The sequence below is a fragment of the Cannabis sativa genome, chromosome 7 (assembly GCF_029168945.1).
Source record: "Cannabis sativa cultivar Pink pepper isolate KNU-18-1 chromosome 7, ASM2916894v1, whole genome shotgun sequence".
NCBI classification, from domain to species: Eukaryota; Viridiplantae; Streptophyta; class Magnoliopsida; order Rosales; family Cannabaceae; genus Cannabis; species Cannabis sativa.
Window position 1 is genome coordinate 62,148,682 of NC_083607.1, and position 26,180 is coordinate 62,174,861.

Consider the following 26,180-nt stretch of genomic DNA (forward strand, 5'->3'; position numbering starts at 1 on the left):
CACTTCTCGAAATCATAAAACAGTTAATTAATGGCTAGACAATTAAAAGTAATTAAATACGAATAAAATAGAATACATAGAAATTAGGAGGCAAATAAATCATATTAAAACCATAAAGCAATGTCAAACAACATCCATCTAACGGTAATCAAGTGTTTAGCTACACATGTTCATGGGAGTGAAATCACACATATCAACTTTAAGAAAGAGAAGAAGATAGAGAATAAAATAATGCTGAAAACCCTCTGCAGAATACCTTTAGTATTGATTTTGGTCTCTGAAATTCATACTCTTTTTCCCTCTAATTTGCTTCCCAAAACTATTGAAATTCACTTATTTTTTAGCCAAAAAATGATAAAATAAAATAAAAATCGCTGAAGAAAAAAACCTATTTTGCTTAGGATTAGAAAACCTATTCTGCTTAGGACTAGAAGAGGAGGTGATTTTTCTGCTGCATTGACTGATAGTATTTTGGCCATAACTCTCTCGATATTACTCAGAATTAGATGATTCAAGATGTTCCGGAAAAGATAAAAGAGAGATCTAGAACTTTTATGTTTTGACTTTTTCCAAAATATGATCAGAACATAGTCGAATTCAAGCTTGAAGGTTCAACTATATTTTCTTGCACAATTTTCTCTATTTTATAGATTATTTTTTTCTGAGATTTTTTTTATCTTTTTTTCCATCTTATTTATTTGATATTTTATAATCTTCTTCTATTTTAAATCTGAAAAAATAAAAGATAAAAAACGTAAAATTATTCCAAACACGAGTAAAACTAAATTAAAAATATACTAATAAACTTAATCTAAAATTAGTACTAAAAGTAACTTAACAATTTTATATTATATTTTATCAAATGTGAATAAAAAACATTCCAAACTATATGAAAAATTCTAAGTTGATATGATTTTTCACTATTAAAATAAAATATAAAATATTTTTTTAAAAAAAAATAAGAGATTTAATTATTATTTATTTTATTATAATTAATTTATTTTAAATATTTTTAATTTTTTAATATATAATAAATAAGTAAATATAGTTTTAGTTCAAATAAATGTATTAGATTCTTTTAATTAAAATAGTTTTTTCTACAAGTTGAGTTGTACTAACTTTAGCTTTTAGATGTAGCTTTTTTATAAATTCTTCAAAAAGTTATTTTTTGATTATTTACCAAACACATTTTTATCACAGCTTTTTCAAAAAGTAGCTTTTAGCTTTTTTAAAAACTGTGCCAAACTGGCCTAGTCACACACAACAAATTATTCTGCATCAAAATTAACTTCAAAGCGAGTCATTTGTGAAGGCAAGCTTAATCTTCAATTGTTACGTTTATAATGGAGCTGACACTACAAAAAATCTTACTTTTAGCCACAACCAAACTTGTGACTAAAATTAAAAAAATTGTGACTAATTATAAATTATCATTTCTATGTTGTGACTAAAAAGTCCATGGCTAAAGGTATTATTCACAAAAATTATAATTTGTTCTGACTAAATGTATTTTTAGTCACAATACTTGTTGTGACGAAAACTAAATTAGTAACTAAAGACTATATTTTAGTGGAAGTGACATTTTGTTGTGACTAAAATAACAATTTTTTTTTTTTGTAGTGTGGGACGATATTATTGAGGAAAATGACAAAATTTCAATTTAAGGTTTGCAACCACCTTCCAACTTAAAAGAGTTGACTTGAGGGTATGGTTTTTCAAGGGTGTGACATTTGGAGGTTAGGAGTTAAGCAATTGCAAAGAATAGAGTTGGTCAAGAATCTTATGAAGAAGCTCGTTAAGAAGAAGCTAAGCTTTTTGGGACACATTCTTTGCTTTCTAAGATAGATAAATCGATTGTGGGAATTCCTGTTTTGTCTCAAAAACTCATGCAAATTAAAGCTAGAAGTATATCTCGAAACTTACCTGAAATAGTGAAAAAAAATCAATGATAATTAAGCTGAGTCATAACATTGTTGAGTTTAAGGCTCTTCCTAGGACTTTGACTTCTGTGGGTGAAGCCATGAGTGCTTTTATATGAAGATCATTGGTGGAGTCAAAGAGTCATTAAGGAAAGTTTTGTTGAGAGGTGAATTTGATGAGTTTCCAAATGATAAGAAAATGCATTGTAAAGCTAGGTTAGTTGAGATGCTCAATGGTTTTTCAGATGAGCTTAAGAAGTGTCCAGCTAGTGACCCAACTCGAAATTTCTTAATGGATGAGATAAAGCATTTGGAAGAAGCTAAAGAGATTTCACTTCCTAACTTTCTTCCTAGGAATATATTTCTCTCCATATTGCAAGAAAAGGTTAATGGGATTTCGAGTATTCCCAAGGCTTTTGTGAAAAAGCTATTTGGTTATGTAGAAGAAGTTGTTATGACTGTTTTGATGAGTCATGTTCAACACTATAATCATCTTCAAATCTCAGCCAAAAGAGCTGGACTTTATATGATTGAGAAGATGAAAGGAAAATCCATGAAGTGGGTTAAGGAGATTGTGGAGATGGAGAAGTTGACTGATTATACTTGTAACCCCGAATTCGAAACCAACTGGAAGAAGTTCATGGCACAAAAGGATGTGTTCTTGAGTAATGTCAACATCCAAAATTCTATCAATATTGAAGGTTTTGGCACAGTTGACTTGGTCAACCCAAGGAAGTCTCCTCACTTGTTACCTCAAGCTTCTGACTTGAGGATGAGATTGGTGGCTTATTGGAGCATTGTACAAAGAAGGCTTGTTTACTCAATGGCTCTACATTTACAACTGAGTACTGTTCATAGGCTTGTGAATGAGAATTTGGAAAGAGAGCTTGTGAGTCAAATTATGGGTTCAAATGAAAATGGATTGATGAGAATGTTGGAGGAGTCACCCTCGGTTGCTTCAAAAAACTCAAGGAGTGTAAGGAAATCTTGGCCCAAATTAGTCTTGTAATTAGCTTTGGCTTTTGGGGTCTAGTTTTAAGTATATTATATTAGTTATGATAATGTTGTGCTTTTGTGTTAAAACTATATTTTGTTATAAGTACTTAATGTTGTTCTGTTTATTAATTATTATTATGTTGTGTAATGCTAAGTACTCTTTTAAGTTAGCATTATGTAATATTATTATCAGAAGAATATTATGTTATCATTATGTTATCAGAAGAACTATCTGCTTTAAACTCCTCAAATTAAAATAGCATTGAAAAAACAAATACTCAATAGATTCATTATGCTGATCACAAATAAGACAATAAAAATCAGAAGTCATACTAAAACAAAATAAATAATCTCTTGTTGTTAATCTATTTTTCAAAGCCAATCACGAAATGAACTTTGTGCTTAGGCACACTTAAGTGATCCCAAATAAAAGAGTAAGTGATTAACATTCTCCTTCATCTTAGTATAAACACCTGCAATTATATAATTGTTCTTTTGGAGCTCATCAGCAATACCAATACCATTCTTTAACTCATCTTTGACTCGAACAATTTAAGTCCAATACCAACTAGCTACTAGTGCTTGGAGCAGAGTAGCTCCACCAATTATCATTCCTCAAGTAAATATTATGAACCTATTTTACTACAAATTATCCTCATCAGCTCCACAATGCAACATCTCTGAAGCCAAGGCCTCCTTGAGCTTTAGACTTACAAATCTCTTTTCATAATCTGATTTCTTTTCCAAAAAAAAAAGCTCAACAAATTTAATTAATTCTTTTAATTAATAATAGTATTTGAGACACGAGTAAGTGTTTATAGAGAACAACACAAAATTAATTAGAACACACCTTCTAGTGAAAGAGATCTTCAGAGAGCTCCAAATACGGATACGGTGTGTCATCTTGTCAACCATACACTCACAATCAACCTTTGAGATACGCTTATTATTGATCTTCATGATACCCAAGTAATTAAAAGGTAAAGACCCTTTCACAAACCCTTTCATAGAATCAAGGTATCCCACACTTCTTGATTCATAGTTGCTCCATAAATGGCTGATTTGCCTTTATTTGCTTTAAGCCAAGAACTCTTAGAGTTGAAAACCTCTAAATAAAAGATGAATTGAAGGAAAGTCACCCTTACTAATTAAAGAGAAGTAAATCATATATGAAGTAGAGATGGATCAATTTCAACTTCTCACAACAAAGATGGTATTTGAATTCATGTTTAGAGGCTTCTTTGTTCAAGATTCTTGTAAGGTATTCTACGCCAAGCACGAACAACAAAAGGCACATAGGATCTCCTTGTCGAAGACCTCTTTTAGCGTCTATGTATCCAGTGAGAGCACCATTGATCATAAAGGAGAATCGAGGAGTCGTAACACAGTTCATGACTAAGTCAGCAAACTTAGTTGGGAATTTAAACGCCAAAGCATTTCATAAAAGAATTCCCAATCAAGAGTATCATAAGGTCAATCTTGATCATGCACGAAGCCTTGCATTCTTCCTACCATAACTTCTCACAATATTCTGACAGACCATAATGTTATGAGCAATAAATCTCTCTTTCACAAAATCACTTTGATTCTCTGAGATTAGGAAGGGGAGTATCTCACGAAGCCTATAAAAAATCAATTTTATCGCCACTTTATAAACAAAATTACAACAGGCAATAGGGAGATACTCACTCACATTCAGAGGGCATTTATTCTTTAGGATAAGGATCACCGTAGTGGTATGATCTCTTTCAGAATCTTTCCAGAATGCAGGAATGAAAGAATAGCGTTAACAAAGTCCTTGCCTGTTATATCTCAAGTCTGCTTAACGAAAGCACTACCATAACCATCTAGACCAGGGGCCTTATCATCCAGAATTGAAAAGAGGGTAACCTTGACTTCATCTTTAGTGTAACACTGCTGCAAGAAACTAGCTTGATTCTTAGTAACCATTGAACCCTCTTCAACCACATCAACTAGAACATGTTTACGAAAAGACTCTCATTCGTACCCAAAAGACCTTGGAACTATTGACTGACATAGTTGTCATTCCTGGGAATCATCAGTTGGATTATTCTGATTATCATCACTGACAGGGGCTCTTAATGCCTTCCTAGCCTTCGAAACGCGAGGCCTTCCTCGAGGACGCCTTGCATGCGGGCTGGCCAGTTTGAGTAGGAGGTGCTGTTGGGTTTTATGCCCTAAATAAAACTCATTTCAATATAATCAGATTTACTTATTAATATAGATCAGAAATAACATTTAATGTTGCATGGTTCACATGATTTATTTCATGATTATATGTACATAATGTATAAATTCATCTGAAACCCTTTTCACATACTTGATTCTGTTTATTGTGCCGTCAACACATTGGAAAGTAAACATGACTATGTGAATAAAGTTTCCTAGATTTATCAGACATAGGGTTTTACTGATATGATAATCTACAACAGAGTTTACTTGCATTTGGAGAAGTGCTATGTTCTTTCCAGAGCATTGGTTAAAGTAAAGCTCAGGTTAGATGCATGGAGTATGCATCGGAAGGGACCGATATTGAACTTTGACTTAGATTTATTAAACTTACCGTAATATCTATTCAAGTCAATATCGCCTAGTTGATCCTAGATCAAATGTTCTTAATCCTGTTATGATTAGGCTCAATCTTGAAAGGCTATTCGTGTTCTTTGATTTGTTAGTTAAGCCTACTTTTAGGTCAGGGTGATACGTACATTTTGGGAACACGGTAGTGCAATTGAGTGGGAGCGCTATCATAAACATGGAATCTATAGCTTCTATCTGGCGAATAGTAAGCAAAGGATGATCTCCTTCGAGCTTGACCAAACGAACATAAATGGTGGAGTACTCATTTCACATAAGCTGAAATATCATTTATACGGGGTCAAGTGTTTTAAGGAATAAATACATTGTAGGGTGTAACGGTAATTTAATCCCTTTACAGTGTAGATCATTCATATAGAGGATCATTGATCACATTAGGATTATAACAATGGATAACTAATGATGTGTCTATATGGTGGAACATATAGAGCATTCTATATACTGAGAGTGCAATTCTAAGTTCTATGCGTGGATTCAACAAAGAATTAATAAGTTAGTGAATTTTAGTGCTAAATTCTTGATCTACTTATTGGAAGCTCGGTTATATAGACCCATGGTCTCCCCACTAGTTGAGATAATATTGCTTGTAAGACTCATGTAATTGGTTTTGATTAATCAATTATAATTCTCAAATTAGACTATGTCTATTTGTGAATTTTTCACTAAGTAAGGGCGAAATTGTAAAGAAAGAGTTATAGGGGCATATTTGTTAATTATGATACTTTGTATGGTTCAATTAATAAATATGATAAATGACAATATTATTTAATAATTATTTATAGTTATTAAATAGTTAGAATTGGCATTTAAATGGTTGAATTAGAAAATTGGCGTTTTTGAGAAAATCAAATGCAGAAAAGATAAAACTGCAAAATTACAAAAAGTGAGGCTCAAATCCACTTTGTAGGGCCGGCCACTTTTGTAGGGTTTTCCCTCTGATATTTTCATTATTTTAATGCCAAATAATTCAAACCTAACCCTAGTGGAATGCTATAAATAGATAGTGAAGGCTTCAGGAAAATTACACTTTTCTTCTGACACTTCTGATTCAGAAAAAACTAAGCCTTCTCTCTCCCTATCTTGCTGACCACTCCCTCTCTTCTTTTCTTCTTCAATATTTCGAAATTCTTAGTGTATGAGTAGTGCCCACACACAGCAAGTGATACCTCAATCATAGTGAGGAAGATCGTGAAGAAAGACTTTCAGCAAGAAGGAGGTTTCAACATCAAAGATTCAGAGAAAGAGATCCAGGTTCAGATATTGATAATGCTCTGCTACAGAAAGGAATCAAGGGCTAGATATCTGAACGGAAGGAGTCATTTAATTCCGCTGCACCCAATGTAAGGTTTCCTAAACTTTATATGTGTTTATTTCATCGTTTTAGAAAGTTCATATTTAGGGTGTTAATAAACATACTTGTGAGTAGATCTAAGATCCTGGTAAAATAAATTCCAACAGGTGCATCTCTCTACGCTGCTTTTGCTGCAGCTACTTCGCTTTCTAATTTTGCGTTAGTCAATCTTTCACAAAGTTTGAAATTTTTTAACTCCACCAATGGCTCATCATAGCGATTTCGATTGTAAGCACCACGATTCCTCTTTTCTAGAATTTCATCTTCATTAACATCTCATTCAAAATCCCATTCAGTAGGACCTTCCTGCATTTCAGTTTTCCTGGGTGTTTGCCACTTAAGGCTCTTTCCCAAGACGGTATGTTGCCCCCTTGTTTAGTACAGAATCATTGTTTAAAGTATTTTCCATGATCATGAGATGATTAAAGTTTCGTTAATGGAGGGAGATGCATTTTCTTAGAGTTTATTAATTTGCAAAGGCTCTCAATGAAAGCACTAAAATATTAACTCAGATTTTCATTAACTAATAAATGAGCCTTAATTGATAATTAAATAATACTGAAGAATGACTGTAAATAATAGACAAAGAAGTTTTACGTAGTTTTGAAGTTAAATCTTCATAGTGCACGAGTCCATCTTATTTTTAAATTTTTTGTTTACACAAAGTACAAGTATCATACAAGTATTGATCGTAAGGATCTTTGTATTCTTTGAATTCCCCCTTGCACCATAGGTTCTGTCCATATTTATAGAATTTTTGAGATTAGCGGTTATTTCTTTGAATTTAAATAACTGCTCGTGAAACGTGGACAATTCCCACATTTCATACATTCACAACGTGTTATTAATATGTACATGTTAAATTAACCATTTATTTAGCCTTATCATATACGCATGTAGTTATTTACCGAGATACCCACTTTTAAAGTGCTACTCGCAATTCACTTAGATAAACTTCTATGCAGACTTATCTCAACCTATCTCACAGTATACTTGCTCTTTGTAATGAATCATCATCTCGTCTTTGTACATATCTTTGTATTTCTTATAAGGACGCATTTGTCCTGTATTTAGTTATGCCTCGTGTTGTACGATGACGAGACGATATATGTGAGACACATGTTTGGACATTCTTCTCGCATTGATCATATGATGAAGTTTTGGGAATTCTTTTTCATAAGCTTTTAAGTAAGCTATCTTCTGTATCATTTATGCTCATTAGGTTAAACACCTTTATACTGTCTTGTTCGACCAATCAAAGTTCCTTGTCTTATTTTTCTTGTACTCTCCTCTTCCCGAGTTGGTTGTTATTGATCTTGCTGATCTACTAGTCAGCTATTATTTTGACTTATCCTTAGTCACCTAAGGAAAGAATTCAATGGTCTCAACTAGTATAAGGATCATGAGCCTATACAACTGGGCTTCCAATGAGCTGAACTAGAATTTACCGAGTAAATTCCCTAACTTATTAATTCCTTGTTGTATGCACTCATAGAAATTGGAATTGCACTCTCATTCATATAGAACGCTCTATATGTTCCACCATATAGATACGCTATCAATATTTAACCATCGTATAATCTCAATAATGAAAGATCCTCTATAGATGATTTACACCGAGTAGGAATAAATTTACCGTTTCACTCCTCAATGTGTTTTATCCTTAAAACACTTAGCTTCCTGTAAATGATATTTCAGTGAAATATAATCACTGAAATAAGAGCTCTTCCATTTACCTTTATTAAGCCAAGCTCGAAGAAAATCATCGTTTTACTTCTAAATACCTATAGAAGCTATAGATTCCATATCTATGTTTAGCGCTCCCACTCAATCATACTACCATGTTTCCAAAATGTACGTATCATCCTGACCATAAAGTAGGTTTAACTAACAAATCAAAGAACATGAATAGCACTCATGAGATTGAACTCAAGCATATTAGGATTAAGATCTTTTGATCTAAGATCAACTAGTGATATTGACTTAGAAAGATACAACGGTAAGATTATAATATCTTAACCAAGATTAATATCGGTCCAATCCAATGTATACTCCATACATTCGAAACTAGTATACTTTGCCAATGTTCTGGAAAGAACATAACACTTATGCTAAGTGTAAGTATACTTCATCGCTGATTATCACATCAGTGTAAATCCAATGCACTGATGAAACATGGTCTACTTTGTCTTTTGAAGCATATAATCACAATCACATTCCACTGTGTTGACATCACTATAATTGTAAATGACTATATGTTCTGGACTTAATAGATTTTGTATATACATTAAACCATAAACAGGAAAACTACATGACTTCTAATCTTTTATTGATAACAAATCCGATTAGATTGAAATGGATTTTATTTAGGGCATAAAATCCCAACAAACTCCCACTTGCACTAACATAAAACAAGTTGTGCATTTCAATCAATCTATTGTCTTGATCTTCAGATCAAGTGTAGTATATTTGACTCAACCCAAATTTCTGGAACTATGTTCATAAAACATTATGGAACATTATTTACTATATGCATTACTCATCAAGGAATACTGAATTCCTTACTGCTTATTTAGTACATCTGAATAAACAGAAGACACATCTCTCAATCTTTTAAAGAAAGAAATAGAGATAACACAGTGTAGAATTTTCTTCAGTTGAATAACTTTCTGGTAATTTCGAATTTACAAAGTTATATATCTTCACTAATGGAGCTTGAATTATTATAGATGGATTTTTACACTCTTCTAGAATAACTCCTCCACCCCCAGAGTAACCACCATCTCGAATTCTTTATGAGTTGGTGTAGATATTAGAACTTGTAATATATACATCCCTATTATCTAACATATAGGTCACTTTCATAAATCTTTCTTGACTGTCCCTTATGTTCATTGTTTGATTACATCACAGATGGCTCCCACTCAACAGTAGGAGTCTGGTTAAATTCATACATAAAAGTACATTTAACCTCTCTTACTATTGTTTTGAGGCATATCTAGTTGTGACATATTATTTTAGTCTGAAACTGTAAGTTCCTTCTAGACTAAGTCATCAACATAGCAATCTAGTATTAATGTAAAATACTTGCTTAAGATTAAGTAATCATTAGAAATACCATAAAATTTTATGAGGATTAGGAATTTTTTCCCAAGTCATTCGAATAGACTATGCAAGAATTCTACTATCTTATTCTCATAATCCTGATAAGTTATTTCTATCCATATGAATGGTTAGATTTACTTTCTCAGTAGTGTTCTAAAGTTCCTATCACAAGTATCAACCAAATAAAGATGGGTTAAGAATTTTAAAATTCTCCCTCTCAAATAAGGTAGTGTGATACAATGTCAAAGAATTTTATTGGTATAATTACTATTACAACAGTAATATATTAATTTGAAAATAATTCAAGATCAAGAATATATTCTGATAATTTGCTAATTCATTATATTACATCCATGTTTAAAAATATGTGAGACAAAGAGTATTGTGGTGTATTGAATATAGTCTAGAGTTCAAAACGAACTACATATTTCAATAGTATAGTCCACCCCTAAGTATATAGAGATTATGATCCACTCCTAAGGATTGTAGAAATCATGGTCCATTAGAGATCATGGTCCATCCCTAAGTGATATAGAGATTATGTGGAGTTATGAATATAATCCAGAGTTCAAATAGATATAAAAGATCATTGAACTGCATATTGTTCTTAACTTTTTCCACCCCTATCAGATCAAAAAATCTTTCTATTAAACAAATTCTTAATAATTAAGGGTGACTTCATCCAAAAACTATTGTCTCAACAGTTCTATATTTTCATCTGAAACATGGTTTCCATCTCCATTAACCAGCCCCTGATTTAGGTCCATGATCTCCAACCTCACAAACACAAAAGAAAGGCCGAGAAAGGAAAACAGGGGAGAAACAGAGAAAAAGCACCCGACTACAAACGCAACTAGTAACACACTGAAAGAAGGAATAAAACTAACAGCTCACACAAAGGAGCATAAAAAAGAAGATATTACTTGAATTGATGGCATCTCCAGAATTGAAGTCGAGGGATAGTACCTAATCATGCAAAAAAAAATATTATAATTTAAAATATGTACAATATTAATAAATTAAAATACCTATGTAAATATTTTAGTTTTTTTAATAATGTTTTTATTTTAAAAATTTATAGTCGCAAAAAAAAAGTTTAAATAGTTTTGCTTATCACGTGTATAAAAAAAATACAGAACTGACGTGTGTAATAAAATATTTGAACCTTATTTTAAGCTCTATAAATTATTTGAAAATTTTACAGGTAATCTAAAATAAGTACAACGTACATATTTATGAAAAAAAAGGAACAAAAACTTTTCCGAATACAGAAGCAGATAAAGGTCAACTGAAACAACCTTTTAGAGAGTGTACTACTATAGACTTATACCCAAAGTTTCTTAAAAGTTTTGCAACAAAAAGAAAAACAAACAAAAATATCATAGACATACTATCCTTTGCCTTTTCTCTAAACGTTGTTTCTTAACATGTCGTTGATTCGGTGGAAGTGTGGAATAGGGAGCTTCTCCTTAATTTTGCGATCAAATAAAAAATAATTAGAGATACATAAGAAGAAAATGAAAATGCAAGTCAAATAATAATTTTTTTCTAATATATTTTGTCCATGAAGTTAAGTACACTTCATTAGATATATATATATAATTGAATCTGAAATTTTGAAATGAAAATGAGAATCTTGAAAAAAAATTGAGTGGAAATAATCGCACAATTAAAGAAGATTTTTTTTTTATGAATCAGCGAGATTATTATTACTCTAATTAAAGAACCAATTACCTTAATAGCATCTCAACCGAGACCTGAGAAATAATTTATACATCAATAAATATTCACATGTGTATTTCTTTCTTACTTTTCAAACCATGATCTATTTTTAGCACTAACTTTTTTAGGCCAAACACTTTTAATTCTATACAAAATATCTATTTTTGTTTTACTTACTATTTGATCAACTTGTACATTTTTTCGTTCCCAAAGAACTAGAAGAAGAATTTTATTTTAGTATTATTATTAGTATAATTTATTATTAATTAAATAAATAATATAAAGAAATATTAATCACTTATAAGGTGCAACATTTTTAATGGGGATTGGCTTAAGTGGTCTTTGTCACATGTACAATGCCATTAATATTTTTAAACAAACTTTATGAGTATCATTGTTTAAAATGCCATTTCTATGTAATATTATTTATTTATTTTTTTAAAAAAATTACTTTATAACTAGCTAACTTTTTGTTTTTAAAAAGTAATATGTCGGATCATAGTGTGAGTAAATTTTAAAATTGTTAACTATTAGAGTAATTTTATAAAAAGAGCAACTCTATAAAAGAAAAAATAAAAAATATATATATTTTAAAGTGTGTACTTTTTCATTCATTGAAAAAGTTTGAACTTTTTTTTTATCTTGATAAAGTCTAACTTGTAGTGATATCATTTCGATGAAGAATAGTGTTCTCTTTAAACATGATTTTACACAATAATTGGCCACTACCACTTATTTGCATTGTCCTGTGATTGTCAAAATACACTTTTCCAATTATAAGGTTGTATATTAATAAACATTACGAATATTAATTAAATTGACCATATAATATAATTCATGACTCACCTTGCTCCACTAAAAAATGTCACCATCATCAAATTATAGCGTGAGAACTCCAACAGCGTCAAGCTGATCAGTCGATCTTTACGTAGAAGAATATTCACTGTTGATATATAATTTTTTGGGGTAAGTTAAAAAATACGCCTTTTATTAATTTATGAATTAAATTTACTTCTAATTTTATATTTATTTGAAACATATTTCTTTTTATATATATTGTACCTAAAATATTCTAACATAAGAGAGTCACATGGAGAGTATCTTGAAGTGATAGAGGCAAAATTGGTACAATGTAAAAAAAAAAAAAAAAGTAAAAATGATAGATTTTAAAAAAAAAAATAAAAATAAAAGAGGACAATATAAAAAGAATATAGAGTGTAATTTACTCTAATTTTATAAGAGATAATGTAATAATTAATATATTGAATCTTTTAGCATACAATATATTTTCTATATTTTTTCTAAAAAAAAAAAAAAATTTCCACTACAACAATGTGTAGTTTACAATGTGAATTTACATCACCAAAAAAAAACTAATAATTTATATATGATGTGATAATATCATATTAGTTAAATCAATTAATTAGCTTGAATATAATGAAAGAGAAAAAAAAAACCTATTATTATTATTATTATTATTATTATTATTATTATTAATTAGGTGATATATTCTTGGAAAGTTTGATGATGATGTCACCTTTTCTAGCTACGCACGTGCTATGCATGCAGCTTTCTTCACGTGCCTATATACGTACGTGTCAACTAACCAAACCCTAGCTACTAAAATCAAATCATAACCTATATTTTCTTTTTTGGTTAAAATAACCTATATTTACTTAACAGTCTTTTTTTTATGCTAAAAATATTTTCTTAATAGTCAAGGAAACTAATTTCTTATCAAAAATATATAATTTTTCAGATAAATGGGGAGTAATAATTAATTAAGATAAAACAAACCCTTGTCATTTCAATCAAAACTATTCAATAAATAGACTGATAGACCTATAATGCTATATGTACGTACGTGCCATGCATGCAGGTTTACTTTCCTTCACGTGCCTTACGTACGTGTCAAGCAACCCAAACCTAGCTACGTACTAATATTATCTTAACTTTTCTTAATAGTTAAGTAACTAATTTCTTATTAAAAATATAATTTTTCATTACGAAAAACGTACTCTATCTCACTAAAAGAATAACTTCGAAGATTTTGATGTTCTCTTTCAAAACAAAATTGATATATATATAATAATTATATTGTTATATAAAACCCTAGCTTCTCACTCACTCACTCATTTTTTAACTATATTCTCTCTTCAATCTCAGATAAGAAAAAAAAATGGGGAGTACTGATAAGAAAAAACAAACCCTAGTTACTGATCATGATGATCGTGAAGGCATTGGAAGCCTCTCACCAATAGTTTCTTCATACAACGATAAGATTCGTCCTGTGCTCGATGCAGTGGACAAGCTTCGAAACCTGGCAGTCATGGAGGAAGGAATACAGCTTCCCACCATCGTCGTCGTCGGAGACCAGTCTTCCGGCAAGTCCTCCGTCCTAGAATCCCTAGCAAGAATCAACCTGCCACGTGGACAAGGAATTTGTACAAGAGTCCCACTCATTATGAGACTCCAAAACAGCTCGAGTTCTCAGCCGGAGCTTTTTCTCGAGTACAACCAGAAAAAAGTTCCGACCACCGAAGAAAAAGTCTCCGAAGCCATAAACACGGCGACTCAGGTCATTGCCGGAGATGGTAAGGGAATATCTAAAACCCCTTTGACTCTCGTTGTGAAAAAGAAAGGGGTTCCGGATTTGACCATGGTTGACCTTCCCGGAATAACTAGGGTTCCGGTTCATGGTCAACCAGGGAATATTTATGATCAGATTAGGGATATCATAATGGAGTATATTCAACCCGAAGCAAGTATCATTCTGAATGTGTTATCAGCCACCGTTGACTTTCCCACGTGTGAGTCAATTAGGTTATCTCAAAGCGTCGATAAAATGGGTGAGAGGACTCTTGCCGTGGTGACCAAGTCAGATAAGTCACCAGAAGGGCTTTTGGAAAAGGTTACTTCTAATGATGTTAATATTGGATTAGGGTTTGTTTGTGTGAAGAATAGAGTTGGTCAAGAATCTTATGAAGAAGCTCGTTTAGAGGAAGCTAAGCTTTTTGGGACACATTCCTTGCTTTCTAAGATAGACAAATCGATTGTGGGAATTCCTGTTTTGTCTCAAAAACTCATGCAAATTCAAGCTAGAAGTATATCTCGAAACTTACCTGAAATAGTGAAAAAAATAATGATAAGCTGAGTCAGAACTTTGTTGAGTTTAAGGCTCTTCCTAGGGCTTTGACTTCTGTGGGTGAAGCCATGAGTGCTTTTATGAAGATCATTGGTGGAGTCAAAGAGTCATTAAGGAAAGTTTTGTTGAGAGGTGAATTTGATGAGTTTCCAAATGATAATAAAATGCATTGTAAAGCTAGGTTAGTTGAGATGCTCAATGGTTTTTCAGATGAGCTTAAGAAGTGTCCATCGAGTGACCCAACTGGAAATTTCTTAATGGATGAGATAAAGCATTTGGAAGAAGCTAAAGAGATTTCACTTCCTAACTTTCTTCCTAGGAATATATTTCTCTCCATATTGCAAGAAAAGGTTAATGGGATTTCGAGTATTCCCAAGGCTTTTGTGGAAAAGCTATTTGGTTATGTAGAAGAAGTTGTTATGACTGTTTTGATGAGTCATGTTCAACACTATAATCAGCTTCAAATCTCAGCCAAAAGAGCTGGACTTGATATGATTGAGAAGATGAAAGGAAATTCCATGAAGTGGGTTAAGGAGATTGTGGAGATGGAAAAATTAACTGATTATACTTGTAACCCCGAATTCGAAACCAATTGGAAGAAGTTCATGGCACAAAAGGATGTGTTCTTGAGTAAGGTCAACATCCAAAATTCTATCAATATTGAAGGTTTTGGCACCGTTGACTTGGTCAACCCAAGGAAGTCTCCTCACTTGTTACCTGAAGCTTTTGACTTGAGGATGAGATTGGTGGCTTATTGGAGCATTGTACAAAGAAGGCTTGTTGACTCAATGGCTCTACATTTACAACTGAGTGTTCATAGGCTTGTAAATGAGAATTTGGAAAGAGAGCTTGTGAGTCAAATTATGGGTTCAAATGAAAATGGATTGATGAGAATGTTGGAGGAGTCACCCTCGGTTGCTTCAAAGCGAGCCAAGTTGGATGGGAGCATCAAAAAACTCAAGGAGTGTAAGGAAATCTTGGCCCAAATCATGGACCGAAATCATGATCAAAGCTAGTTAGTCTTGCAATCAGCTTTGGCTTTTGGGGTCTAGTTTTAAGTATATATATTAGTTATGATAATGTTGTGCTTTTGTGTTAAACTATTTTGTTATTAAGTACTTAATGTTGTTCTGTTTATTAATTATTATGTTGTGTAATGCTAAGTACTCTCTTAAGTTAGCATTATGTAATATTATTATCAGAAGAATATTATGTTATCAGAAGAACTATCTGCTTTAAACTCCTCAAATTAAAATAGCATTGAAAAAACAAATGCTCAATAGATTCATTATGCTGATCACAGATGAGACAAAAAAAATCAAAAGTCATACTAAAACAAAATAAATGATCTCTTGTTGTTAATTAGTCTATTTTTCAAAGCCAATCACGAAATGAACTTTGTGCTTAGGCACACTTAAGTGATCCCAAATAAAAGAGTAATGCCAGCGATTAACATTCTCCTTCAATTAGTGTAAACACCTGCAATTATATAATTGTTCAGTAGCTCCACCAGCTATTATATGAACCTATTTTACTACAAATTATCCTCATTAGCGCCAGTTGTCCAAATAAATTTACCAATTGCACAATTATTCCACAATGCAACATCTTTGAAGCCAAGGCCTCTTTGAGCTTTAGACTTACAAATCTCTTTTCAAGACACATTACTGGGCCCATTATAATCTGATTTCTTTTCCAAAGAAAAGCTCACAACAAATTTGATTAATTCTTTTAATAATAGTTTTTGGCAAAATAACAATTTGAGACGAGTTCGTGTTTATAGAGAACAACACAAAATTAATTAGAACACACCTTAAAGATACGCTTATTATTGATCTTCATACCCAAGTAATTAAAAGGTAAAGACCCTTTCACAAACCCTATCATAGAAATCAAGGTATCCCACACACTTCTTGATTCATAGTTGCTCCATAAATGGCCGATTTGCCTTTATTTGCTTTAAGCCAAGAACTCTCAGAGTACAATTGAAAACCTCTAAATAAAAGATGAATTGAAGGAAAGTCACCGTTACTAAAGAGAAGTAAATCATCTATGAAGTAGAGATGGGTCAATTTCAACTTCTCACAACAAGGATGGTATTTGAATTCATGGGCTTCTTTGTTCAAGATTCTTGTAAGGTATTCTATGACAAGCACAAACAACAAAGGGGACATAAGATCTCCTTGTTGAAGACCTCTTTTAGCCTCTATCTATCCAGTGAGAGCACCATTGATCATAAAGGAGAATCGAGGAGTCGTAACACAGTTCATGAGTACTAAGTCAACATACTTAGTTGGGAATTTAAACGCCAAAGCATTTCATAAAAGAATTCTTAATCAAGAGTATCATAAGGTCAATATTGATCATGCACAAAGCCTTTCATTCTTCCTACCATAACTTCTCACCATATTCTAACAGACCATAATGTTATGAGCAATAAATTTCTCTTCACAAAATCACTTCGATTCTCTGAGATAAGGGGAGTATCTCACGAAGCCTAGAAAAAATCAATTTTGACGCCACTTTATAAACAAAATTACAACAGGCAATAGGGAGATACTCACTCACATTCAGAGGGCATTTATTCTTTAGGATAAGGGTCACTATAGTGGTATTGATCTCTTTCAGAATCTTTCCAGAATGCAGGAATGAAAGAATAGCGTTAACAAAATCTTTGCCTGTTATATCTCAAGTCTGCTTAAAGAAAGCACTACCATAGCCATCTAGAGCAGGGGCCTTATCATTCGGAATTGAAAAGAGGCTAACCTTGACTTCATCTTCAATGTAACACTGCTGCAAGAAACTAGCTCGATTCTCAGTAACCATTGAACCCTCTTGCACCACATCAATTAGAACATGTTTACAAAAAGACTCCTTCGTACCCAACAGACCTTGGAACTATTGACTGTCACAGTTGTCATTCCTGGGAATCATTGGATTATTCTGATTATCATCACTGACAGGGGCTCCTAATGCCTTCCTAGCCTTCGAAACGCGAGGCCTTCCTCGAGGACACCTTGCATACGGGCTGGCCAGTTTGAGTACGAGGTGCATCTCTCAACGCTGTTTTTGCTGCAGCTGCTTCGCTTTCTAATTTTGTGTTTCTCCATTTAGACTCAGTCAATCTTTCCCAAAGTTTGGAATTTTCTAACTCTACCAATGGCTCATCATAGCGGTTTTGATCGTAAGCAGCGCGATTCCTCTTTTCTAGAATTCATCTTCATTAACATCTCGTTCAAAATCCCATTCAGTGGGACCTCTTCCTACATTTCAGTTTTCTTTGGTGTTTGCCACTTGAGGCTCTTTACCAAGACGGCATATTTCCCCCTTATTTTGTACAGAATCATTGTTTAGAGTATTTTTCATGATCGTGAGATGATGAAAGTTTTGTTAATGGAGGGAGATGATTTTTTAAAAGTTTAATTCTCAAAGGCTCTCAATGAAAGCACTAAAATGTTAACTCAGATTTTCGTTAACTAATAAATGAGCCTTAATTGATAATTAAATAATACTGAAGAATAACTTTAACTAATAGACAAAGAAGTTTTGTTTGTGGTAATTTGCACACGCAAGTGTACGTATCGTTAACAAGTAATAAACTCACCGGGAGTGAGGTCGATCCCGCAAGGATTGTAGTTAAGTACTTTAAAATTAAATCTTTACTTCTGTTTGGTTAAATAAAAATTAAGAATAGGTCAAAACTAGAAAATAACAAAAACAGTGAAAGGAGAAACAATTTAAGGAAATTAACGGTTAGTAAAAACTAGGGCTTCGATTTTAATTGTATCTACTGATTATGGCCTAATATGATTATCTTTTTGTTACCAACTTCTATGCAATAGCAGGTTTACTAAGGTAATTTATAGTCTTCTCAGATATATAAACCTTAATTACATGCAAATTTTCTATTCTCGTGATAAATTAAACATGTAATAGGCATTAAACACAGAAATCCTATAAGCTATCTAAACCATACAGGTACTTTTGTCCTATATCGAAATTCAGTTCTATTTCACTATAGCATAATTGACACTCACTTCTCAGATCTCGCATCAAAATCATAGAAAGTTAATTGGTGATCAAGCAATTAAAAGTAATTAAGCACGAATGAAATAGAATACATAAAAATTGGGCGAAAATAAATCATATTAATACCATAAAGCAATATCAAACAATATCCATCTAACCCTAATCAAGTGTTTAGCTATACATGTTCATGGAAGCAAAATCACACATATTAACTTTAAGAAAGAGTAGAAGATAGAGAATAAAATAATGCTAAAAACCCTCTGCAGAATGCCTCCATTATTGACTTCTATCTCTGAAATTCGTACTCCTTCTTCCCTCTAAAATTGCTTGACTTAAATCAACTCTAGTTCACCCTTTATAAAGGTTTCAGGGACTAATAAAAGATATAAAAACGCACATGTTAAATGCCTATTCGAATTAGGAAACCACCAAAACCCACGTGAGACAAAAATACGATTTTTGTGCTGTTTAAGGGGGCAGGTCGCGGCCCCAAAAGGGCTGGGCCGCGGTCCGTGTTGGAGTTTCACCAGATGGCTTCGTTTCGACAGTGATTTTTCTACTACGTCGACTGATAGTATTTTGGACATAACTCTCTCGATATTTCTTGGAATTGGACGATTAAAGATGTTCCGAAAAGATAAAAGAGAGATTTAGAACTTTCATGTTTTGACTTTTTCCAAAATCTAATCAAAAGATAGTCGAATTCAGGCTTGAAGTAGCTTTATTTTTTTTACATAATTTTCTCTATTTTAAATATCATCTTTTTGTGAGATATTTTTATCTTTTTTCCCATATTTTTTCCTCCGATATTTTTCTAATCTTCTTTTATTTTAAATCTGCAAAAATAAAAGATAACAAGCGTAAAAATGCTCCAAACACGATTAAAACTCAATTAAAAATATACTAAACTTAATTTAAAATTAATACTAAAAATAACCTAACAAATTCTCTCAAACTAAGATTTTACTCGTCCTCGAGTAAAACACTAAATAAATATTAAATAAGTCAATATCCAAAACATGAGTCATTTTCAAGTAGCTTCAATAACATGATAATGAAAAAATTTACTTATGCATATAATCCAGAATTTCAGTTCAATTACACTCTTGACAGATTTCAATTTATTTTTATTTAGCTCATGAAACCATATAATGCAATTAACTAACAATTAAACCACTTTATGCATGCCAATTACAATCATCAATTTATTATTCCAAAATTCCATATGCTAGCAATACTTACTATTCTCCACTAATAGATTGATGCACAACTAAGAATCAGAAGGTCTTTCTAGGCTTGTAATGTTAGGCTTAGGGTAAAAGTAGTTGAAATAGTCATTTAGGCTTTCCTAAACCATAAGCTTCTCCAATTATTTCACCCACCATATTTTTCACACAATCCTAATACCCCTTTTTCTAATTACATGAGAGATATATTTTTCAACAAGGATGCAACAACTTTATATTTATTTTTTTTTTTCTAATTTTGACACTGGTTGTCAAATTTTTCTTTCTTTTCTTTTTCTTTTTTTTTCAAGCTATTGCCAATCAATTTTTTTTTATTCTCTCAATTTTCACATTTTTTTCTACACACATACAACAAATTTCCCATCCAAATTCCCCTAAACTAAAGATCTACTTATGGTATAATTAGGGTTAAATTGTGGATATTCATGGGTTTATCTTTTCTAAGCTCATATGTGTAGAAAAAAAATAAGTTAAGCCTCAAAAAAGGGTAACTAGGATAAACTTACAGGGATGGCTTGAAAGGCACAATCGATCCAAAAAAAATACCTAAATCACTTTCCTAGTCATGCATAATTTATTATTTCGCCTCAAATAGCAAGCAAGCAAGTTCTAGAATTTTTCAAACAACTTTCCACAAGTCAATTTTAACATACATAAATCAATTCAATTACTAGAAAATTACCTAATATGATTCTGTGTTCTTTTAAAACACAAAATTGAAATTAGTCAAGAATGTAATATCACCAAGCACACGCATATTTCAAAAAATAAATAAACTTTTCAAATCATGCTATCTACCTACTTTCAAATTGACTCATATTAAGAAAATTGATTCAAAACAATAAAAACTAAAAACTAAAAATTAAAAGACATAAAACTTAAAAAAAAAACTAAAAATAAAAATTTAGTCACCCCCCAAACTAAATTGACACATTGTCCTCAATGTGACATTAAAGAAAAAGGAAAGGAAACTTAACTGAGCCCCACATCAACAAGCGGTTGATGCCCGTAATAAGCATCATGCAAGACAACTTAAAAATTGTTGTTGTACTTGCCTTCAAGCTTGGCAAGCGATGAGTTTGAATCAAAGTCAGTAGCAACAACATAAGACTTTGGATGATGAGCTTGGGGAGAAGTCTTTCGTAGCTTGTAGAGTATATAATATGGTGTTGATGAAATATATGGATCCATTGGTGGTTTATTTGTCAATATCATTGATGAAGTCGAATCAATGTCATAGTATCTACACTTTCATCTAACAACCTTTCTTCTTGTTGCTCACTCTCCACTTGGCTATCCATACCCTTGCTTGTGATTTCATATTCAATGATTTCTTGATCATGGATGAATTCATTCTCTTCAATGATTTCATTCGCTCCACGACATTCATTATTTATCAAGTAAGAATCTGATGTAGCCAAATTTTGAGTTAATATTACTTCAAAGGGATCTTGATCTTCGATTGTGGACTCATTATCTTCATTGTATTCAACTAATGACCCTCCTTCATTGTATCAATAACTCCCATAACTTTCATTATTGGAGTTATTACATTCTGAATCATCAGTTAGTGAATTATCACATAAGGATCTCACCATGTCATTTAAGCGATTAATCTCTCCTGGAAGTAATTGTAGAAGTGCTAGTAGTTGCTCCTCTTTTTCAGTTTGTTGGGATGAATTTGGGCAATAAGGTTGGTATTGGTGACTCCAACCCTGCAGTGATGGATCCCAATGCCACTCGTAATCAAAATCTACCATATTATTTAACAGATTTATTACATCGTAGCCTCTCATTAATAGAGGCGCTCCAGTTGCCTCTGCTCCATAATCAATCCAGCTTCTTGTTTCATCGTTAAGTCCATTATAAAAGAGCCACGTAAAACATCCACTTGAGAAAGTGGGAAAACATCTCTCTCCAAGCTCTTTAAATCTCCTCCAAGCAGAATAGAATGGTTCATTGTGTTGTTGCGCAAAATCCTCAAGGTATAACATCTAGATTTACCTTGCAGGTCAAGCTCATCAATAAAACATTAGTAAAATAAAAAAATTAAATTAAATTAGTACTAAAAAAATAAAAATTTGAAACAACAAAAGTAGTACTAAAACTGAGAAGAAAAAGCAAATTAGAACAAAATTTAATTTTTAATAATATTAACTAAAATTCTCCGACGACGGCGCCAAAAGCTTGTTGTGGTAATTTGTACACGCAAGTGTACGTATCGTTAACAAGTAATAAACTCACCAGGAGTGAGGTCGATCCCACAAGGATTGTAGTTAAGTACTTTAAAATTAAATCCTTACTTCTATTTGGTTAAATAAAAATTAAGAATAGGTTAAAACTAGAAAATAATAAAAACAGTGAAAGGAGAAACAATTTAAGGAAATTAACAGTTAATAAAAACTAGGGCTTCGATTTCAATTGTATTTTTTGATTATGGCCTAATATGATTATCTTTCTGTTACCAACTTTTATGCAATAGCATGTTTACTAAGGTAATTTATAGTCTTCTCAGATATATAAACCTCAATTACATGTAAATTTTATACTCTCGTGATAAATTAAACATGCAACAGACATTAAACACAGAAACCCTTTAAGCTATCTAAACCATACAGGATCTCGTCCTATATCGAAATTCAGTTCTATTTCACTACAGCATAATTGACACTCACTTCTCAGATCTCGCATCAAAATCATAGACAGTTAATTGGTGATCAAGCAATTAAAAGTAATTAAGCACGAATGAAATAGAATACATTGAAACTGGGGGAAAATAAATCATATTAATACCGTAAAGCAATATCAAACAACATCCATCTAACCCTAATCAAGTGTTTAGTTACACATGTTCATGGAAGCAAAATAACACATATTAACTTTAAGAAAGAGAAGAAGATAGAGAATAAAATAATGCTAAAAACACTTTGCAGAATGCCTCCAGTATTGACTTCTGTCTCTGAAATTCGTACTCCTTTTTTCCTCTAAAATTGCTTGACTTAAATCAACTCTAGTTCACCCTTTATATAGGTTTTGAGGGACTAAAAAGATTTTAATACGCACATGTTAAATACCTATTCGAATTAGGGAACCACCAAAACCCACGTGAGACAAAAATATGATTGTTATGGTGTTAATTAGGGGGGCGGGCCGCGGGTCGCTGTCCGTGTTGGAGTTTCACCAGATGGCTTCGTTTCGATGGTAATTTGTCTACTGCGTTGACTACTTATAGTATTTTAGCCATAACTTGCTCAATATTTTTTGGAATTGGACAATTCAAGATGTTCCGGAAAGACAAAAGATAGATCTAGAACTTTCATGTTTTGACTTTTTCCAAAATCTAACTAAAAGATAGTCTAATTCAGGCTTGAAGTTTCAGCTTTATTGTTTTACATAATTTTCTCTATTTTAAATATCATCTTTTTGAGAGATATTTTAATCTTTTTTCCCATCTTTTCCTCTGATATTTTTCTAATCTTCTTTCATTTTAAATCTGCAAAAATAAAAGATAAGAAGCGTAAAAATGCTCCAAACACGATTAAAACTCAATTAAAAATATACTAAACTTAATCTAAAATTAATATTACAAATAACCTAACAGTTTTACGTAGTGTTGAAGTTAAATCTTCATTATCCACGAGTCCATTTCATTTCTAGGTTTTTTGTTTACACAGAGTACAAGTATCATACAAGTATTGATCGTAAGGATCTTTATATTCTCTCAATTCCCCCTTACACCGTAGGTTTTGTCCATATTTATAGGATTTCTGAGATATATTGGCGGTTATTTTTTTGAATTTAAATAACTTCTCGTGAAACTTATAATTCTCACATTTCATACAATTACAACGTGTTGATAATATGTGATTCTAAATTAACCATTTATTTAGCCTTATCCTATACGCATGTAGTTATTTTACCGAGATACCCGCTTTTAAAGTGCTGCTCGCAATTCACTTAGATAAAACTTCTATGGAGATTTATCTCAATCTATCTCACTGTATACTTGCTCTTTGTAATGACTCATCATCTCGTCTTCGTACATATCTTTGCATTTCTTATAAGGACGCATTTATCCTGTATTTAGTTATGCCTTGTGTTGTACGATGACGAGACGATATATGTGAGACACATGTTTGGACATTCTTCTCGCATTATTGATCATTCATGATGAAGTTTGGGCAATTCTTTTTAAGCTTTTGAGTAAGCTCTTCAAATTGTATCATTTATGCTTGCTCCTTAAGTTGAACTCCTTTATACTGTCTTGTTCGATCAATCAAAGTTCCTTGTCTTAATTTTCTTGTACTCTGCTTTTCCCGAGTTGGTTGTGATTGATCTTGTTGGTCTACTAGTCAGCTATTATTTTGACTTATCCTTTGTCACCTAAGGAAAGACTTCAATTTATAACCGTGACTAGTATTTTTTGAGGCAATATAAATAACATATTAATTCTTCAATATTCTAGCTGGTTCATTTTTCATCTCTTGTACATGTGTCGTGACCATATTTTTGCTCAAAATATGGGCATAACATAATGAGATTGGGGCCAAAAATTATTGCAAAGCTAGAGGTAAACGTTCTATCATCTAGATCAGTTGCAATTAGCATCACAAAAGTTCTTAAATTCATAATTTAGAGGCTTATTAAGTTAAAGGCCATAGTTGACAGTACCATTACATATCTCAGAATGCGCTTGATTGTAAGCCAATGAGTTTGGAGTGGTTTTTGCATAAACTTACATACTTTGTTAATGGAGATTGTTTAACATTTTATTTTGATTTTAATATGATTTAGTTCTTTCTCAATTTTCTATGTGCATATTTCATTTGTACTTAATTATTTTTAATTTCTTGATCACCAATTAAATGTTTTATGATTTTAATATAAAACCTGATAAGTGAGTATTGATTATGCTATAGTGAAATAGATATAAATTTTGATATAGGACGAGAGTGCCTATATGGTTTGTGTAGCATTTAGGATTTTTATGCGTAATGCCACCTATGTGTTTAAATTTATCATGAGAGTAGAAAATTTACATATAGGTTGAGATTAATATGTCTTAGCCCGAATATAAGTTTTTTTAGGAAATCTGCTATAAAATAAAAATTGGAATTTGAGAATTAAATTATATAACCATATAAAGTAGATGCAATCAAAATAAATCATTCTAAGTTTTAATCATTGTAAATTTCACCTTAATTATTTATTTTCTTTCTTTTTTTTTAGTAGAAATTAAATATATTATCTTATTTTTATTGTCACCAAATAGAATTAGAAATTTAATTGTTTGGTAATTAACTATGGTCCTTGTGGGATTGACCTCACTCTTGTGAGTCTATTACTTGTAAAAGGTACGTATACTTACGTGTTGGAAAATTTATTACAAGTTTTTAGCGCCGTTGCCAGGGACTATTTTAGTTAATATTAAATCAATTAAATTTTATTCTAATTTGGTTCTCTCTTTCTATTTTTTTGCTAACATGTTTGTGTCGATTTTTCTCTTTTCTCAAGAATAAGTAGTTTATGCGTCGTCAAAAACCAACTGCAAGAGTACCTGTTGATCTTGAGATTAACCTGCACACAAAATAGAAAAAACAAGTGGTTAGAAAAAGTTGCTACAAGGGTTGAATTAGAAGAAGTCATGGCTCATAATGGGCATAATGGTGTTGTGGATCAGGATAATGGCCACAATCTACCTGACAGAAGATTGAGGGATTATGTGCTACCCACCAGGGATCCAGTCTTGTATAAGGCCACCTGCCATTGAAGCAAATAATTTCAAAATCAAACCAGCCATTCTTCAAATGGTTCAATCCACAATCCAGTTTGGGAGACTTCCGTCAGAAGATCTAAACATGCATTTAGCTAACTTCGTTTAGCTTTGTCAAATATTCAAGATGAATGGAGTTAGTGACGATATTATTCACTTGAGATTGTTCCCATTCTCACTGAGGGAACGAACGAAGAGTTAGTTGTTGTCTTTATCACCTAACTCAATCAACACTTGGGATGAATTGGCCTTAAATTAAGTTTCTTTCCAAGTT

The 26,180-nt window shown here is 32.0% G+C and overlaps 1 protein-coding gene and 1 pseudogene across 1 annotated transcript; both read left to right on the plus strand.

Moving 5' to 3' along the window:
• The first annotated feature begins 2,034 nt into the window (after positions 1–2,034).
• LOC133039813 (dynamin-related protein 4C-like) lies at positions 2,035–2,928 on the plus strand. Its single transcript, XM_061118770.1, has one exon. The coding sequence runs from the start codon at positions 2,035–2,037 to the stop codon at positions 2,926–2,928; it is 894 nt and encodes a 297-aa protein (XP_060974753.1).
• A 10,801-nt stretch (positions 2,929–13,729) lies between these two features.
• LOC133039941 (dynamin-related protein 4C-like) lies at positions 13,730–15,998 on the plus strand (annotated as a pseudogene).
• Positions 15,999–26,180: the final 10,182 nt, after the last annotated feature.

Excerpts from the sequence above, each read along its gene's own strand:
- LOC133039813 (XM_061118770.1), top strand. The coding sequence starts at position 2,035 with ATGAAGATCATTGGTGGAGTCAAAGAGTCATTAAGGAAAGTTTTGTTG.